The 20,847-nt window shown below is 43.1% G+C and overlaps 1 protein-coding gene across 2 annotated transcripts in view; it reads left to right on the top strand.

Annotated features, from left to right (window-relative positions):
- Window positions 1-20,847, top strand: part of LOC139576523 (golgin subfamily A member 7-like) — a 37,800-nt gene extending 16,953 nt beyond the window's left edge. Inside the window, exons 3-7 of one of the 2 annotated variants that reach the window (XR_011675134.1) lie at window positions 2,713-2,865; window positions 16,546-16,647; window positions 17,808-17,865; window positions 19,619-19,693; window positions 20,719-20,847. Coding sequence is in view for 1 of the 2 variants with exons in the window: in XM_071402722.1 (XP_071258823.1) it covers window positions 2,713-2,865; window positions 16,546-16,647; window positions 17,808-17,849 (297 nt within the window). In the remaining variant the exon portion in view is untranslated. Of the gene's footprint in view, window positions 1-2,712; window positions 2,866-16,545; window positions 16,648-17,807; window positions 17,866-19,618; window positions 20,640-20,718 lie in introns of those variants that run through there. The other variant, XM_071402722.1, reaches the window with a different exon arrangement.

Below are 20,847 nucleotides of genomic sequence, written 5' to 3'. Positions count from 1 at the left end.
TTCTCTTAGGCTAAATCTGTGTCCAGGAAATGGCCCCTGTATGTGTGGTTTATTCCCCTTTGAAAAAGTTTGGGATTATTAAGACATGGGATGGGCAACTGGCGGACCGTGGACCAATTGTTGAGCGTTAGGTGCAATTTAGAAATTTGGTTGTGCATCCAACAGTTTTTCTCTTGTTATGTCAGTCACTGACAGTCACTCAATCAACCCATGTCAACATTTTTTTTTTTTAGATTGGTAAATTAGTCTAGCGGCCAGTTATCTAAACTTCTAGTAATCATGGTCCAATGAACCGATTGGGCGGGTGTCCCATTGACTAACAAAATCAATCTCACTCATATCATATTAAACTGCAACAACAAAAAATTCTCTACCCTATGTTGAAATTAGCTAATTAGTTCCATTTTTTTGTGGCCCCCTCTATCAAAGTTGCGCTTGCCTCAGTTAGACCATTCCTGGTGAGCAAGCAAACCATTAGACTACAGCAGTTCTAATGGGTCTTCATTAGACCCAGTTCGATGGGTCTTCAATGGGAAAAGTCCCAAACACACACTGTATAGTGTTGTAATGGAATTGGGTTGGGTTTAATGTTAAATGTCACTTATCACACAACATATATATAAAAAAAAACATAAGACTAATTTCTAATTGTATTTTTGTATTAGAGTAGTCACAACATTTAGTAACTGCCCATTTCTCCAGGAGATGTTTGGCTTTATATGAGAATTGCACCATATGGAAAGCCCTCCCAGAGAGCTGCCACTTTATTAACTATTCAAGGAGACCTTGATTAAAGCATTAGGTTGCTAAGAGAAGGACAAACTAAATTGTTTTCATGGAAGACTGACTTGACTTGTGAGGTTGACCACATAATATATTTTCATCATGAGCAAAAGCTATTGATTTTCAACCCACATTTGCAAAGAAAATGTTGTGATCCATTTGATAAACACAAGAGACCAACAAAATGGATAAAAGGGTGTGGCAGTAGCAGGAACAGTGATATCTTGTGGGCAAAGCCTGGTACTTTCACACTAATCTTTGAGGAAAAATGCAATGGCAAATTTCAATGGCTACTTCAATTGCTAATTTCTTTAAACGGGTCGACATCAACAAATTTACTGACAATATATTATATAGTCTCAATAAACAATACTCCAAGCCACAGCTTCATACTACTTGTCAAGCATAAGCGTAGAGAAATTATACTGTATACTGGCTATTGGGGTGTTCTAGGTGTGGGTTTTTGGTGGCCCATGGCTTTTTATGATTTTTTTGGATTCCTCGAATCTTAATCATTGTTAAGAGGTTTGTTCCAAATCGAATGTTGAGACTATACTATTTATTGAATATTATATGAATACTATAAATTGAAATGGCCAATTAGCTTATTCAGAAACATTCCTGCAATATTATTTTAACTACAGAAACCATTTCAGAACAATCTGAGATGGTGGGTGACATGGCACGATTAATCTATCGTCTAATACTACTACCGTAGCACATGCTTCCTAAAGTGCACATCCACACTTTTAAAATCACAGCATCTAACGTAATGGAAAAATGCTCAGACGAAGGAGAAATGTGGTTTGAATCCCAGCCTTCAGATGGGGAAATTAGAGGGATAACAAAGACTCCTCACGGCGGGCACCAAATATGCCTAAGACCACTGATCTGTTGGAGCTTGTTGTTACATTCCTTGGGCACATGGGAGCATAACTTGGAGGCTGTTCAGAGGCACAGAAGGCCTGGCTGCTCCTCTCATCTGGTCTGGTCTGCAGTCCGCTCTCTCAGGCTGTGTCCCAAATGGTACCCTATTCCCTATAAAGTGCACTACTTTTGACTATAGCTCTATGGGCCCTGGTCAAAAGTAGTACTCTATATAAGGTGCCATTTGGGATGCAACTCACTCTCCATTAGGCCTGCTCAGGAGACCAGAGTGGAGACTCGCGCCAACACTCAGTCAAAACACCCTTCACTACTTCCAGTGGTCCAACAGCCCTTGGCCTCCCCTCAGTGGAGCAGGCCTGACCTGACGTGATGAGTGAATGTTAGTGTTAGCCAGCCCTTAGTTCCACTCTGTCCGGAATTAGGGAGTGTAATGGCTTCAACTCTGTCGGAGCCACATTGCATCTCTCATATCAGCAACACTAGACCTATCATCACCAGATTGATGGAAACACTGGGAAAGTTTTTTTTTTTTACTAGCTAGTCTCTGCCAGTAGATAAGGAGAGACAGTCAGATTCCTCACTAGAGGTTTTGGTGTCTCCTGCTGCGGTATAAAGTGAAAACATGTGGTGAGCACACGGCCAAGGCATCCTAATTATTTTGCCAAAAGTGGAGAGAGATGCAGCATTCTCTGATTAAAAACACGATTCGAATCAAACCACTCATCATTTATACCGAGGATGAAAAGAATGTATAATTAACTTTCCATTTGTTAGATGTCTAACACTCCATTTGATCATCTAAAATAGTAACTATGTGATGTATTTTTCTATCTTGATTGCCTTCCTTTAGATCTCACCATGTGTATCATCCTCAGAAACAGTTTTTGATTTTACTTGGGTTGCTTTCCAAATGGCACCCCTATTCCCTCTATAAAGTACACAACTTTTGACCAGAGCCTTATGAGCCCTGGTTAAAAGTAGCGCACTATATTGGAAATAGGGTGCTATTTGAGACACAACTTGATCGGTCGTGTGTTTCAGATTGACAAGCAGCAGTTTGAGGAGACGGTGAGGACGCTGAACAACCTGTATGCTGAGGCAGAGAAGCTGGGAGGCTCGTCGTATCTGGAGGGCTGTCTGGCCTGCCTCACAGCTTACACTATCTTCCTCTGTATGGAGACACACTACGAGAAGGTGAGAGACCTTCACTAATCCACACAACTAGGGTTGCAAAATTCTGTTAACTTTCTCAAAATTCCCAGGTTTTCCCAGAATTCTGGTTGGAAAATTCCCGGAATCAGAAGAGAATAAGCAGCAAATGCAGAATCCTCCAAGCAGGATTTCTGGAAAACCTGGGAATTTGGGGAAACATACTGGAATTTTGAAACTCTACACAACTTAATGTGTGCTGACTACAAAGCTAGTGCTGACTAGGTAAAGCCAATGTGTTGTACAAAAATACACCCAAGTAATGCTTTGGAATTCTCTGAATTAGATTGTGGACCAACACTCTAGAATAGATTGAATATATTGTAAGCTAATCAGCAGCCATTTTCTGGAGTCAGAACGAAATGCCCCCTCATAGAAATGGCTTGATATTATAAGTGCGTTTTGATCACACATTGAATGCCTCTATTACTGTCATGTTATCCATCAAGATATTTGGTCAATGGATTTAGCTTTCATGTTGCAAGTTAGTCATTTTGAATTAGTAGGGGGGAACCCAAACCAGTACAGTGATCACATTTCATGGAAGTTGAAATGAGATGTGAGGTATTAATATTAATATGATTAGTGGCAGAGAGCAGTACAGCTCTAACAATAGCGCCCATACAAGCAGATATATACATCATCTAATATGTGATTTTAACATTTAGAGTGAGTATACTGTTACTACACAAAAGCCTTTTTCCAGATCCAGCTCTACCGGTTGGCACATACAGTGGTTGCTCCACTAAAAGTTTTGTGATTATGCTGCGGTACTTCGAGGTAATTTGTGGTTTAGTACGGTACCCTGCGTCACCACTTCATTGCTCCAGACCAGCGCAAAGGGGAGTTAGAGCACTGATTATGCTTTTGGGTCCTTCTGTGTCTCTGACAATGAATGGGCGACATAAACCTAAATAGAAACTGATAATTGTGCACGACTTCAGTATTACTTACTAAAACTGTTGTTACACTACGGTCTAAGGCAGTGCAAGCTGTCTTGCTACAGATGCTGGTTCAATACCCGTGCCGGCCTCGACTGGGAGACCGATGAGACGACTGTAGGTTTTTGGTTTCTCTCCCTCTAAAAACAGAAATAAATGATTCTAAATAACAAACTGGCTTTATTTACAAATTAGTAGCAATGTCTCACCCCATGTTCAAGAATGGCCTTTTTCTCGCTCATTTTACATTATTTGAAAACTAAATAATCTCCAAAATATCATAATTTTTTAAAAATAATTTGATTGTTAATTTAGAATGATATAAAAGCCCCTTGGATATTCTCACAGATATATTATTAACCCTGTTATTGGCAGGACAATATTTATTGGTCATGGCTCCCGAGTGGCGCACAATGGGATTGCCTTGCAGTTCTCCTGCTGTATCCACTGAAAATGTGCGAGGTTCAAGGCACGAGGGCAGGGGGCACGGGATGGGCCGCAGAGCCGCGCACAGAAGACAGACTCTGCCCATGGGGAACAGAGGAGGGACGGTGGGTGGACCCCCACCCCGCCACACTGGGAGCAACACTTTAAGGGGCATTGCATTAATAATGGCGCTGACTAGGGAAACGTTCCACTGTTTTAGCAGGCAGCTGGACAATAGACTTGCCTAGATGGAGGGTAGGGGGAGAATTCTATTGTCAAATGTATTTCTAAGTGACGTTCTAAGTTAAGTAGCATTATTATTATGTATCACATACGACCGTGATTGGGTGTCCCATAGGGCGGCGCACAATTGGCCCAGCGTTTCTCTCCCTCTAAATATAGAAATAAATGTTTTGGCCTTTACAAATATTATTTTGGCCTTTACAAATATTATTTTGGCCTTTATTCAGATTACAATCGCTCACTTTCGAAATAACCTCCAAAATATCGTTATATATTATCAAGTTGATGGCCGGCACCTACATAAAGCTGAGTGACTCACTCATTCATGGCTTTGGATCAAAATAAATAGTTTAGTTTATTAATTCGACCATTTAAAAAAAACAAGCACACATAAAACTTGAAAAAGCCATACATGCACCTGAATAAAATCATCGAGGATAACACACAAAGTCTGGGACTTATTTCCATTGTGGTCCTCTTGAGACAAGATGGCTAGACAAGATCGAACACAGTTTAACACAGTATGGCAGTGAAATAATAAAACAAAAACAGAGAGGAAGAACATCTATCTCATCATTCCATTAAGTACCAACTTTCTTTCTCTTAGTCTTTAATAAAGAAATGTTTTGGTTATCCTGACCTGGACATAATGGGCTATTATAATATTATAATTATAATAGCCCATTATGGGCTATTAGCAGGACAATATACCTTCACCAACACCTCTCTGTATTTTGATACTTTGTGGATGTGGCCTCCCCAGTGGCGCAGCCACCGCATCGCAATGCATTGCTACAGATACCCGTGCCAGCCGCCACCGGGAGACCCATGAGGCGGCTTTTGGTTTTAATTTAGAATCCTCTATATGTAATTATTGGCGGAGAGTGACGTCATATTTTTCGATATAGTGTAGGTCTGCCATAGGCGACATGAGTCTCACTAGTGTTGAGTAATGTGCTGTTAAAAGTGGTGTAGATGTTATTTATTTAAAGAGCATACTGAAGTTAATAGCAATAGGATTTGGTTAAACAAAAATTATGGTGTAGAAATGTTATGCTCTTAGTGTAACCTTTTATTTAACTAGGCAAGTCGGGTTAAGAACAAATTGTTATTTACAAGGACAGCCTACTCCTTCCTCCCCATTGTGGTATTGAACCCTGGTCTCCCATGTGCCCGCGCACGACACACGGATTCTTTAGCTAAATAGCCCAGTACTGTATAGCCTACTCCCGACCGTCACGTTGTACAGCGCCATATTTTCCGTTCCATCCTAACGGAAACCAAGAGGGTTTTTAGTTTTCCTTGGCTATAAACACCATAATATTAATCAAATGAATTAAGCAAGTACCAGTCAAAAGTTTGGACACACCTACTCATTCCAGGGTTTTTCTTTATTTTGACTTTTTTCTACATTATAGAATAATAGTGAATACATCACAACTATGAAATAACACATATGGAATCAGTTAAGAACAAATTCTTATTTAGAAGGACAGCCTACTTCCTCCTTGTCGGGGAATTGAACCCCGGGTCTCCCGCGTGTCCTCACGACGCGGGGATTCTTTAGCTAAGTAGCCCAGCACTGTGGCCTACTCCCGACCGTCACGTTGTACAGCACCATATTTTCCGTTCCATCCTAACGGAAACCCCAAGTTTTTTTTCTTTTTTTCTTAGAATAGAAACACCATAATATTACTCAAATGAATGAAGCAACATTTCTTAAAATCAGTCCCATCTAATATGTTCTTACAAAAAAAGGTTTTAAATTCTCTAGTACAGCCACTATTGAAGGCTATCAAATGCTTCTCAAAGATGCCCTCTGGTGGTCAAACTAGCAATGACATTAATGGTACCAGTGGTTGGCACTTAAATAACGTTCCATAAAATTCTGCGGCACCACGCAAGCTTTGCTGCACTACGCTGCAATTTTTACAGGACGAACCACTGCACAACCATATAGGAATTGGTTTATTCCTGTGATGCATTGACTTAGGCTCCTCGTGGGAGTCATATAAAATCAAATGTATTTATAAAGCCCTTTTTACATCAGCTGATGTCACAAACTGCTTATACAGAAACCCAGCCTAAAACCCCAAACAGCAAGCAATGCAGATGTAGAAGCACGTTGGCTAGGAAAAACTCCCTAGAAAAGCAGGAACCTAGAGAGGAACCAGGCTCTGAGGAGTGGCCAGTCTTCTTCTGGCTGTGTTGGGTGGAGATTATCAGAGTACATGGCCATTAAAACCAGATCGTTCTTCAAGATGTTCAAATGTTCATAGATGACCAGCAGGGTCAAATAATAGTCACAGTGGTTGTAGAGGGTACAAAAGGTGAGCACCTCAGGAGTAAATGTCAGTAGGCTTTTCATAGCCGAGCATTCAGAGGTCGAGACAGCAAGTGCAGTAGGGTGAGAGAAGGAGGGAGAAAGGGAGAGAGAGGGTCGAAAACAGCAGTTCCTGGACAAGGTAGCACGTCCGGCTAACAGGTCAGGGTTCCATAGCCACAGGCAGAACAGTTGAAACTGGAGCAGCAGCACGACAAGGTAGCACATTAGCACATCTGGTGAACAGGTCAGGGTTCCATAGCCACAGGCAAAACAGCAGAAACTGGATCAGCATAGAGAGAGAGTGCATACTTAAGTTCACACAGGACAACAGGTAAGACAGTAGAATTTCACCAGATAGGACAGACTGACCCTATCCCCCCAGCACATAGACTATTGCAGCATATATACTGGAAGCTGAGACAGGAGGGGTGAGGTGACACTGTGGCCCTGTCCAACGATACCCCCGGGACAAGGCCAACCAGGCAGGATATAACCCCACCAACTTTACCAAAGTACAGCCCCCACACCACTAGAGGGATATCAACAGACCACCAACTTACTACCCTGAGACAAGGCTGAGTATAGCCCACGAAGATCTCCTTCACTGCACGTGCCTGAGGGAGAACAAAACCGGACAGGAAGATCACGTCAGTGACTAAACCCACTCAAGTCGAGTGTAACGAAAAAAGCTTGGTACGACGTGACGCACCCCTCCTAGGGACAGCATGAAAGAGCACTAGTAAGCCAGTGACTCAGCCCACGTAATAGGGTCAGCGGCAGAAAATCACAGGGGAAAGAGGGGAGCTGGCCAGGCGGAGGCAGCAAGGGCGGTTCGTCACTCCAGTACCTTGTCGTGCACCCCAATAAGAAATACGTGTTATGTCCCAATTATCTCTCCTTCCTCCTGAATTGTGCCAGTGTTTAATTACATCAACAATATTTTAGGACGAAAAATACTTGTCAACCACCTATTTTTCCTGATTAAAACTATAATGATAAAGAGACGAAATGCCCCGGAAAAAAACAAAGTATTGCAAATTACTTTTCATTTTAGTCAACGGAAATGTGACGAGACGTGAATTCCACGTCAGACTAATGGACATTAATTTAACATGAAGCTCCTTTTCGTTTGTTTTGTCCAACCATAAGCATGCATGCATGCATGGAGTATATTTAATGTCAATTCTGACAATGAGAGGATTGCATCTTTCAGTTGTGCGGTCTGATTGAGCTGATCTGCCCAGCTCTCCCACACAGATCCCAGGCGGTCACTTCCGTCACTTGTCAATCTTTTGAACTGATGCAAAGCCAGGATACCTCAACTAGAGACAATGTTTACTCTCTTACGTTCATGTAGGCTATTTTTGTATTAATCACATCAAATCAAATCACATTTATTTATATAGCCCTTCTTACATCAGCTGATATATCATAGTGCTGTACAGAAACCCAACCTAAAACCCCAAGCAGCAAGCAATGCAGGTGTAGAAGCACGGTGGGTAGGAAAAACACCCTAGAAAGGCCAAAACCTAGGAAGAAACCTAGAGAGGAACCAGGCTATGAGGGGTGGCCAGTCCTCTTCTGGCTGTGCCGGGTGGAGATTATAACAGAACATGGCCAAGATGTTCAAATGTTCATAAATGACCAGCATGGTCAAATAATAATAATCACAGTAGTTGTCGAGGGTGCAACAAGTCAGCACCTCAGGAGTAAATGTCAGTTGGCTTTTCATAGCCGATCATTGAGAGTATCTCTACCGCTCCTGCTGTCTCTAGAGAGTTGAAAACAGCAGGTCTGGGACAGGTAGCACGTCCGGTGAACAGGTCAGGGTTCCATAGCCGCAGGCAGAACAGTTGAAACTGGAGCAGCAGCACGGCCAGGTGGACTGGGGACAGCAAGGAGTCATCATGCCAGGTAGTCCTGAGGCATGGTCCTAGGGCTCAGGTCCTCCGAGAGAAAGAAAGAGAGAATTAGAAAGAGCATACTTAAATTCACACAGGACACCGGGTAAGACAGGAGAAATACTCCAGATATAACAGACTGACCCTAGCCCCCCAACACATAAACTACTGCAGCATAAATACTGGAGGCTGAGACAGGAGGGGTCAGGAGACACTGTGGCCCCATCCGATGACATTAGAAGCTCTGTTTCCCATGTGCGCTGTTATTCATTCATCTATATTGCCGCTTTTTCGCCGTGGTCCGCAAATGCGAGTTGCAGTTGCTTTTTTCCTATGGCAAAAACTAATTTGTTAAATATTAGGAGTACAGGAATACTTCTGGCATTTTTGCGAAGCTCAAATTCTCTTCTGTTCAAGGAAACCAGTGTTATTTACCCCCTCGATTATAATGGGGAGAAAATCTGAGCTGTAAATTGTTTACAAGATGGCGTAGCAGTCAGACGTCTTTGTCTTTGTTCTGTCGTGTCCCTTGTATATATCTTTTTATATATTTTTCTTCGCATATCGTTTTTAGATATTTTCCTAAACCTCAACTTCTAAATACTCTCCTGCAACCCACCTCACCCAATGTGGCGTGGATCTGTTTTTTTTCTAAAGTATTTCTATTTACTTCGGATCTGGAATCCCTCAACTGAAGCTAGCCAGCTACCAACTACCAGTCAGTAAACCACTGCTAGTGGTCATCAGCTAACCTTTACCTCGGAAAGCTCTTGCCAGTTCGTACAACGTGACTCAAACAAGAGCATAACGGACCTATTTTTCTCTCCATAACCCCGGATTCCTACCGCAAACTCTGAACCTTTTCATCTGGATCTGCTCAACTAGCTAACCGCAATCCCGGGTGACTACTCCTGGCTAGCGTTTCCATCCCGGCGCAAGCACCAATTAACCTGAAGCTAGCCCGGCTAGGGCTCCTGGGCTACCACCGAAGCTCACTCCTGGGCTACAATATCCGGACCCCTTCTACTGCCGGTACTGGGCACGGAACCCTGCCGATCCTCTACGACTGGAATACCGACCCCTCAGGCGCGACGTCCGCTGAAGGCCCATTCTGCTAACCGTGGCCTGCTAGCTATCTAGAGTTACTTGGAACCCTACTAATCCACGACTGGTCTATCAACGTCACCGCACGAGGAGGCAAAAACAGACTTTCCTCCATCGCGACGTCCCCCAAAGGCCCTTCTGCTAACTTGCAAGCCCCGGTCTGCTAACTGTTAGCTTGCTAGCCCCGGTCTGCTAATTGCTAGCTTATTAGCCCCGGCCTACTAAGTGCTAGCTTGTTAGCCCCGGCCTGCTAACTGTCTGAATCGCCATGTCCCGAGCCAGCCCAACCACTCACTGGACCCACTTGGCTACGCATGCCTCTCTTTAATATCAATATGCCTCGTCCATTACTGTCCTGGTTAGTGATTACTGTCTTATTTCACTTTAGAGCCTCTAGCCCTGCTCAATATGCCTTAACCAACCATGTTGTTCCACCTCCTACATATGCGACGACATCACCTGGTTCAAACGTCTCTAGAGACTATCTCTCTCTTCATTACTCAATGCCTAGGTTTACCTCCAATGTACTCTCTTCCTACCATACCTTTGTCTGTACACTATGCCTTGAATCTATGCTATCGTGCCCAGAAACCTGCTCCTTTTACTCTCCGTTCCGAACGTGCTAGACAGCCAGTTCGTATAGCCTTTAGCCTTACGCTTATCCTACTTTCCCTCTGTTCCTCTGGTGATGTAGAGGTTAATCCAGGTCCTTCAGTGCCTAGCTCCACTCCCACTCCCCAGGTGCTCTCATTCGTTGACTTCTGTAACCGTAAAAGCCTTGGTTTCATGCATGTTAACATTAGAAGCCTACTCCCTAAGTTTGTTTTACTCACTGCTTTAGCACACTCTGCCAACCCGGATGTCTTAGCCGTGTCTGAATCCTGGCTTAGGAAAACCACCAAAAACTCTGAAATCTCCCACCCTAACTATAACACAACTATAACATCCGCCAAGATAGAACTGCCAAAGGGGGCGGTGTTGCAATCTACTGCAAAGATAGCCTGCAGAGTTCTGTCTTACTATCCAGGTCTGTACCAAAACAATTCGAGCTTCTACTTCTAAAAATTCACCTTTCCAGAAACAAGTCTCTCACCGTTGCCGCTTGCTATAGACCACCCTCTGCCTCCAGCTGTGCCCTCGACACCATATGTGAATTGATTGCCCCCCATCTATCTTCTGAGCTCATGCTACTAGTTGACCTAAACTGGGACATGCTTAACACCCCGGCCATCCTACAATCTAAGCTTGATGCCCTCAATTTCACACAAATTATCAATGAACCTACCAGGTACAACCCCAAATCCGTAAACACGGGCACCCTCATAGATATCATCCTAACCAACTCGCCCTCCAAATACACCTCTCCTGTTTTCAGTAAAGATCTCAGCGATCATTGCCTGCATCCGTAATGGGTCTGCGATCAAACGACCACCCCTCATCACTGTCAAACGCTCCCTAAAACACTTCTGCGAGCAGGCCTTTCTAATCGACCTGGCCGGGGTATCCTGGAATGACATTGACCTCATCCCGTCAGTAGAGGATGCCTGGTTATTCTTTAAAAGTGCCTTGCTCACCATCTTAAATAAGCATGCTCCATTCAAAAAATTTAGATCCAGGAATAGATATAGTCCTTGGTTCACTCCAGACCTGTCTGCCCTTGACCAGCACAAAAACATCCTGTGGCGTTCTGCATTAGCATCGAATAGCCCCCGTGATATGCAACTTTTCAGGGAAGTTATGAACCAATATACACAGGCAGTTAGGAAAGCTAAGGCTAGCTTTTTCAAACAGAAATTTGCATCCTGTAGTACAGGGACACTGTAATGTCCATGGAGAATAAGAGCCCCTCCTCCCAGCTGCCCACTGCTGGCTAACCCTACCCCGGTCAATTGCCCGGCACCCTCCACAGCAACCCGCCCAAGCTCCCACCATTTCTCCTTCACCCAAATCCAGATATTTGATGTTCTGAAAGAGCTGCAAAATCTGGACCCCTACAAATCAGCCGGGCTAGACCATCTGGACCCTCTCTTTCTAAAATGATCTGCCGAAATTGTTGCAACCCCTATTACTAGCCTGTTCAAACTCTCTTTCGTATCGTCTGAGATTCCCAAAGATTGGAAAGCTGCCGCGGTCATCCCGCTCTTCAAAGGGGGTGACACTCTAGACCCAAACTGCTACAGACCTATATCTATCCTACCCTGTCTTTCTAAGGTCTTCGAAAGCCATGTTAACAAACAGATCGCCGACCATTTCGAATCCCACCGTACCTTCTCCGCTATGCAATCTGGTTTTAGAGCTGGTCATGGGTGCATCTCAGCCACGCTCAAGGTCCTAAACGATATCATAACCGCCATCGATAAGAGACATTACTGTGCAGCCGTATTCATCGACCTGGCCAAGGCTTTCGACTCCGTCAATCACCACATTCTTATTGGCTCGACAGCCTTGGTTTCTCAAATGATTGCCTCGCCTGGTTTACCAACTACTTCTCTGATAGAGTTCAGTGTGTCAAATCGGCGGGCCTGTTGTCCGGACCTCTGGCAGTCTCTATGGGAGTGCCACAGGGTTCAATTCTCTAGCCGACTCTTTTCTCTGTATACATCAATGATGTCGCTCTTGCTGCTGGTGATTCTCTGATCCACCTCTACGCAGACGACACCATTCTGTATACTTCTGGACCCTCTTTGGACACCTCCAGACGATACAACTCTCCTTCCGTGGCCTCCAACTGCTCTTAAATTCAAGTAAAACTAAATGCATGCTATTCAATCGATCCCTGCCCGCACCTGCCTGCCCGTCCAGCATCACTACTCTAGACGGCTCTGACTTAGAATACGTGGACAACTACAAATACCTAGGTGTCTGGTTAGACTGTAAACTCTCCTTCCAGACTCACATTAAGCATCTCCAATCCAAAATTAAATCTAGAATCGGCTTCCTATTTCGCAACAAAGCATCCTTCACTCATGCTGCCAAACATACCCTCGTAAAACTGACCATCCTACCGATCTTCGACTTTGGCGATGTCATCTATAAAATAGCCTCCAACACTCTACTCAATAAATTGGATGCAGTCTATCACAGTGCCATCCGTTTTGTCACCAAAGCCCCATACACTACCCACCACTGCGACCTGTACGCTCTCGTTGGTTGGCCCTCGCTTCATACTCGTCGCCAAACCCACTTGCTACAGGTTCTACTAGTCTACTACTCTCTGCTAGGTAAAGCCCCGCCTTATCTCAGTTCACTGGTCACCATAGCAGCACCCACTCGTAGCACACGCTCCAGCAGGTGTATCTCACTGGTCACCCCCAAAGCCAATTCCTCCTTTGGTCGCCATTCCTTCCACTTCTCTGCTGCCAATGACTGGAACGAACTGCAAAAATCACTGAAGCTGGAGACTCATATCTCCCTCACTAGCTTTGAGCACCAGCTGTCAGTGCAGCTCACAGATCACTGCACCTGTACATAGGCCATCTGTAAACAGCCCATCTATCTACCTCACCCCCATACTGTATTTATTTATTTATCTTGCTCCTTTGCACCCCAGTATCTCTACTTGCACATTCATCTTCTGTACATCATACCATTCCAGTGTTAAATTGCTATATTGTAAATACTTCCCCACCATGGCCTATTTATCCCTTATCTTACCTCATTTGCACTCACTGTATATAGACTTTTTGTTTTCTTTTTTCTACTGTATTATTGACTGTATGTTTTGTTTATTCCATGTGTAACTCTGTGTTGTTGTATGTGTCGAATTGCTATGCTTTATCTTGGCCAGGTCGCAGTTGCAAATGAGAACTTGTTCTCAACTAGCCTACCTGGTTAAAATAAAGGTTTAACATGTAGCCAATATGGTTAATTATGGCTGGCATTGGTTACAATCTGTCACAATATCAATGTTGCCAGCTAGGATATTAGGCCTAGTTGGACTATCTGAATGTGCAGGTGAATGAAGTTAGAGGTAGCCTAAATACTCATTTTCTTTAATAGAAAATGTGACTAAAATGGCTGTGACTAAAACTAGACAACATTTTTCCACAGTTTTAGTCGACTGACAACTAAAACTAATGAAGGATGAAATTATTCAAATGTGACTAAGACTAAAGGGTATTTTAAGACTAAATCTAAAATAGCATGCCATCTTTCACTACTCCCCACAAATGTAAAATCATTAGATTGGTTTAGGCATGGATTAGCTTGAGGGAGTATCCTTATCCCAGTCCTTGTCTTTCAAATCCATGAAGGGAAGTGAACAAGTGTAAAGCAACCTTTGGGTGAAATAGTGTAATGTGTACAGTGCATTCGGAAAGTATTCAGACCCTTTGACTTTTCCCACATTTTGTTACGTTAGTCTTATTCTAAAATGTATTAAATCGTTTCCCCCCCCCCCTCATCAATCTACACACAATACCCCATAATGACAAAGCAAAAACAAGTTTTTAGAAATTTCTGCAAATGTATATTAAAAGAAATATTCAGAGCCTTTACTCAGTACTTTGTTGAAGCATGTTTGACAGCGATTACAGCAAGTCTTCTTGGGTATGACGCTACAAGCTTGGCACAACTGTATTTGGGGAGTTTCTCCTATTCTTCTATGCAGATCCTCTCAAGCTCTGTCTGGTTGGATGGGGAGAGTCACTGCACAGCTACTTTCAGGTATCTCCAGAAGTGTTCGATCGGTTTCATGCCCGGGCACTGGCTGGGCCACTCAAGGACATTCAGAGACTTGTCCCGAAGCCACTCATGTGTTGTCTTGGCTGTGTGCTTAGGGTCGTTGTCCTTTTGGAAGGTGAACCTTCACCCCAGTCTGAGGTCCTGAGTGCTCTGGAGCAGGTTTTTATCAAGGATCTCTCTGTACTTTTCTCTGTTCATCTTTCCCTCGATCCTGACTGGTCTCCCAGTCCCTGCGGATGAAAAAATCCCCACAGCATGATGCTGCCAACACCATGCTTCACCGTAGGGATGGTGCCAGGTTTCCTCCAGATGTGACGCTTGGCATTCAGGCCAAAGACTTCAATCTTGGTTTCAACAGACCAGAGAATCTTGTTTCTCATGGTCTGACAGTCCTTTAGATGCCTTTTAGCAAACTCCAAGCGGGCTGTTGTGCCTTTTACTGAGGAGCTGCTTCCGTCTGGCCGCTACCATAAAGGGCTGATTGGTGGATTGCTATAGATAGATGGTTGTCCTTCTGGAAGGTTCTCCAATCTCCACAGAGGAACTCTGGAGCTCTGTCAGAATGACCATCAGGTACTTGGGTCACCTTCCTGACCAAGGCCCTTCTCCCCCGATTGCTCAGTTTGGATGGGCGGCCAGCTCTATGTAGAGTCTTGGTGGTTCCAAACTTCAATGCTGCAGACATTTTTTGGTACCCTTTTGTGCCTCGACACAATCCTGTCTCGGAGCTCTACGGACAATTCATTCGACCTCATGGCTTGGTTTTTGCTCTGACATGCACAGTCAACTGTGGGACCTTATATAGACAGGTGTGTACCTTTCCAAATCATGTCCAATCAATTGAATTTACCACAGGTGGACTCCAATCAAGTTGTAGAAACATCTCAAGGATGATCAATGGAAACAGGATGCACCTTAGCTCAATTTCGACTCTCATAGCAAAGGGTCTAAATACCTATGTAAATAAATATTTTATTTTTTATTTTTTATAAATGTGCAAAAATGTTGCTTTGTCATTATGTGGTATTGTGTGTAGATTGAGGATTTTCTTTTGAATAAGGCTGTAACGTAACAAAATGTGGAAAAAGTCAAGGGGTCTGAATAATTTCCAAATGCACCGTATGTCAGACAGCTGGTTATATAGGCCAATACACATTACAGCCTGTTTCCCAAAAAGGCCCAATAAAAGCTTTCCAATTGGTGTCATTCATATTTGTCTTATACTGTACCATGGAAAAGTTGTAGTTCTGAATGTTTATATTTTATGAGTGCTCATGAAGATGGAAGTCAAGTTTTAAATGACTTCTCAACTGACCACACCCATAAAATTGGCTACAGGTGCCCTAGCAAAGACCAGGGGTGGCTCCTCCAGCCCACTTAGAACAGGAATTTGCAAAAATTTCTACAAACCTATTTTTGCTTTGTCATTATGGGGTATTGTGTGAAGATTTATTTTTCGTGAAACCTATTTATTTAACTAGGCAAGTCAGTTAAGAACAAATTCTTATTTACAATGACAGCCTACCCCGACCAAACCCTAACCCGGACGACGCTGGGCTAATTGTGCGCCGCCCTATGGGACTCCCAATCACGGCCAGTTGTGATACAGCCCAGGATTGAACCAGGGTCTGTAGTGACGCCTCTAGCACTGAGATGCAGTGCCTTAGCCTGCTGCGCCACTCGGGATGAGGGAAGAAGACAATTTAATACATTTTAGAATAAGGGTGTAACGTAACAAAATGTGGAAAAAGTCAAGGGGTCTGAATACTTTCCAAAGGCACTGTATGAATTAATGTTTGTAAAATGTAAAAAAAAAAATGTATACATTTTTTTATAATAATAAGTAAATGTTGAGAGATGACAGTCTACCAGTAGGCTACCCCTTGTTTGGTGAAAGCAAATGTTCTAGGTTAAAAGTACATTTGATGTAATAAATTCTAATAATGTAATCTTCTAACATGCAAGAATTCAACCAAAACTATGTATGACAAGGAAAGTTGGAAAACTGAAAAAGTGTTTTCTTCTTATTGTCTCTTTTCAGGTTTTGAAGAAGATTGCTAAATTCATCCAGGAGCAGAATGATAAGATCTATGCTCCACGAGGTCTGCTCCTCACTGACCCTATTGAGAGAGGCCTCCGAGTTGTATCCTTCTTCACAAAGCAGTGTGATAGCCATTAAAGCAATGTGTCTAGAAAGGTAACTCAGACTTGCATCCAAAATGGCACCCTTTGAAGGGCACTACTTTGTAAAGTTTTGCACTATATATTGGGAATAGTGTGCCTTTGGAATGCAGCCTCAATATGTGCTACGTTCACGGGATAAACAAGGTACTATATTTAGAATTAGAAGATCAGAAAATAAGTATTGTGCTTTTTTTCAGTGATATTTCCTTTATGCGTTTCTTAGGTTTCGTCATGCAGGCTGATGTATATTTAAGTCAGGGCTGAGCTGGGTTAGCTCCATGTTGATGTGTGCTGTGTAGTACTAGCTAGAACAATGAAGTTTCACAGTGACCTGCTGCTGATGTGTGACCAAGTTGGTATGTGGTGTTTCCACAAGCGTATCCCAAATGGCACCCTATTCCCGTTACAGTGCGCTACTTTTGACCAGAACCCCATAGGGATTAGGGTGCCATTTGGGACACATACCCAGGGCTCTGTGTGGTGTGCTCCCCTCTAGAACCCCTGCCCTAAATGGAAACCAGGAGTCTGGGCAGCTCACAGTGGTACCCTGTAATAATACCAGATAAAAGTTATATTTAATCCATTTCATCTGCTCAAAATCAGAGGGTGCAGAAATGGTCTATGTTCTCCAAGTGTGTGGGGTGCAGCCTGAGTGACTGACTCAACATCCAAATGAATTGTACTGAGGGCTGGAGCAGGCAGTGAAATATGACTGAAATTGTTTGCAGCTGAGGACCTCCTGTATGATTTCATTGTCTGCGTCCCAAATGGCACCGTATGGGGCTCTGGTCAAAAGTAGTGCACTATATAGGGAATAGGGTGTCATTTGGAAAGCAGACCTTGGTTTTATGGCGACCTCCTGGATTATTTCTCCAGCACTGCAGAGCTGTTGATTTTGGCCTGGGAGCGGCTGTGATAGCAGAGTGGAGATTGACAGGAATGTCACACCTGCCCCCCCCCAAGTCTTCTCAATGCACCCGAACAAGTAATGTGTGCATTTGAGTGTCTGATTTGATGTTTTGACTATTGCTGCCCACGTGCTTTACTCATAGCAGTATGCGTCTGTAGATGTCATATTTTAGAGGAATTTTGCATTGCCTTTAACTAAACATGATCAAGGTTGAAGTAACCATCTTTGAAGACAGGAGCCTGGGCAGATAAAATCTACAGTACTATGGTGAGTTTCAAGACACGGTCATGTCACACAGGATGTGTACAACAGATTGCATATGCCTCATGTATTCATGGCCGTTCTGTATTACTTACCAAATTATTCTGGAGCAATCTGAGAAAGAATACTGTCAAAAAACTGCTCAAAGGGTGAAATCTATAAGTATTTGAGTAGTGAGTGCGTGAGAGCAATTTCTTTAATCTAATGATGGATAGATATGTGGCATGTTATTGAATTGAAATATGGCTGCTTGCTTTCCAAGACTGAAATTTATATTCTTCCTGGTTTCACCCCATGCTGTTACGAAAATCATTGAGACCAAGTCATTGTCCCACAGCAATTTGTATTTACTCTCATGCTGTGCAGTTCCCATCTACCATGCTCTCTATAGTATCACGCCTCTCCGTTATGGGTTTCGAACATCGGAGAGTTCATTAAAATGTACTGGCAGACAACACAGGGTTTTTGTCCCAATGTATTTCAAGAGTACTACATATGTCATGAATCTATTCGCCTCAATCAAGCACATCTGTTCGCCTTGTGTAGGTTATTGCATATGGCAAAGAACATCATTTCCCCCATTTAAGATCGCGACTATTTTCAACAACAAGTGTCACAAGTGAACTCTTAATGACGATGTCTCAACCTCGTGTTTTTTAACAGACACTTCAGTCACGCCAAACCCAAACTGTCTCTGATAATGTTCTGCATGTAGAGAGAGCAACCATTCTTAATGGATCTGCTGAAGAACATGGCCCTAGTTGTTCATCAGGTGCTGGTTCAGCTCCGGCCTGGTGGAACAAAGTGCATACAGGGATTATTCTTTTCATTAGAAATTCCTGCCAGGCACCTCTATACATGTATTTGTGAGGAATGTAAACTGCTCTTTTATAAGTAGCTGTTGAGAGAAGTCCGTTGGACTGTTGCCATGGTCTTTTAGGCAATCTGTCCTTCCGTCCGTGCAGCAGGCCCACTGGAAAGGCCCAATGTGAAGTGTTGCAATAGCATTGTCCCGCTTACTCTGCTGCATGCTCTTCCTTACATAGCAAAGCAGAAGGCCCTGATGGCGGACCTCAGTGGACCTGTTGTGGAATTTCACTGTTCGGGGTGAAGTGTGTGATGAATGGTCCTCTGGTGTAATTGCACCAGACCGCAGTGTAGGAAAACAGGCGTTCAGCAGTTAATGGTTTCAAAATGAGTCATTAACAGACGACCGTGCCAAGTCTATCTCCCTATGCTCCTCCACCACAGTGCTCCCTATTCAGGAGCAGGACCAATGCCCTGTGTGTTGTCCTGGTTCTTCCTGGTGCCAACCTGCCAGCACACTGACTGGCACTGCTTTAGAGAGCGGGCACCTGGACTATCTTGACCTTCAAATCATTAGTCTTTGAAGAGAATAAATGCTGTCAATTGTGAATATGTGAAAGGGTTTATGATATTTAAAATAAAGATATATGTTTTCTCAGAAGAACAACTTTGAAATGACCAAATAACTTTGATATAACAGAAGTTGATAATACAGTCAGGTAGTAAGTAGTGCACATTGTTGAGCACGGTGATGTATGATGGTGGGTGTTGAGCCATAGAGATGAGTAGCTAGCTGTGACATTTCTTTGGCAGATCTCAAAAAATTAACTATGGCTTCACTAAAAACGTCACTAAAGTTTATCTGCATCATACTGGCTGCCGTTTTTTCTTAAAAAAATAAATATTCCTGCTGTTTTAAGGGCGTTTTTCTCACTGACCTCACTTTTGGCAGATCCCAGACTGACTGGACAAGAGCTCTTGAGGGGCTGGTTCTGCTCAGCATCACCTGGGGCCTCATTTATCAAAGGTGCGTTCACACAAAAAAAAAATCTAAAACTTGCATATGCCAGTTTTCCCTCAAATGTTGGTATTTATCCATTTTGAACGTGAAGGGAAAGTGTGCTTATCTCCACACAAATCTCAGACCAGCCGTACGCACAACTTCTAGTGGTAGATCAACATGTATCACAAGCAAATATTGTTATTTTGAGAAAAAATGTAGGTGTTTGATGCACAAGAATTATAATAATGGTAGGCTAATAAAAACATAAAGGCCTAATGATAGAACAGATGCATTTGCCGTTGGTAAGGAGATCACATAGCAGCATGTAGCCTAATGCGTTTCTTTTACTTGTATTATATAAGCCTAAATTATAATCATATAGCGGGACATGTCTCCTTTTCCACTCTTAGCGGCGTTGGCGGAAAGAGGATGTTTCTGGTTTTCAGGGATACAGTATTTTCAACCTAACTTCCGTTTCTCCTGGAGAAAGGAGAATAGCCAAACATGCTCAAAAGTAAATAGACCGGTAGCCTATTTAAATTTGACAGTGTGTAGGATACAGTATCGCTGTGCGATAGGAGTGCAACGTCATAGCCTATTTCAAGGCAGGAGATAGAAACACAATCATCTACTGATAAACAAAATATTGAACAAGAATTAGTATTTTCCACAGAAGTGTGCTGTAGCATTTACTGTTGAATTGTGTAGGGAATCAAATTTTCAGAATGTGCTACCAGTGTTTGGCACGCATTTTTTGTTTAAAAAAGGTAAGTATTCTGCCCTCAGCTCTACATAAACGTGATAAAATTTGCCATTGCACTTTCTTTTTTATCATGGCCCCGTTCCAACATCTCCAAATCATACATCAAATGAGGGTGTTTTTATTACCATAAAAGGTAACAAAAACATGCGTATATGTTGTGTGCAGCAGTAGTTTGATAAATCCCAATAATTTAGTTGTGAATGCAAATCCTAGTATCCCCACGTACGGCAGAGTTTAGTGAGAAATGTACGCACGGTTGATAAATGAGACCCCTGGTCCTGGGTAGGTGGGACCACCACCACACCTCCAGACTGAGGACCACCTGAACCTTTAGCCTGCAGAACATCATACCAGCCCTCGTGGCTCCCATCCAGGATCCACATCTACTTTCTGACTACTGCGTCTCTACAATCTC

The sequence above is a fragment of the Salvelinus alpinus genome, chromosome 5, assembly GCF_045679555.1.
Source record: "Salvelinus alpinus chromosome 5, SLU_Salpinus.1, whole genome shotgun sequence".
NCBI classification, from domain to species: domain Eukaryota; kingdom Metazoa; phylum Chordata; class Actinopteri; order Salmoniformes; family Salmonidae; genus Salvelinus; species Salvelinus alpinus.
This window is presented reverse-complemented; position numbering and strand designations above follow the sequence as displayed.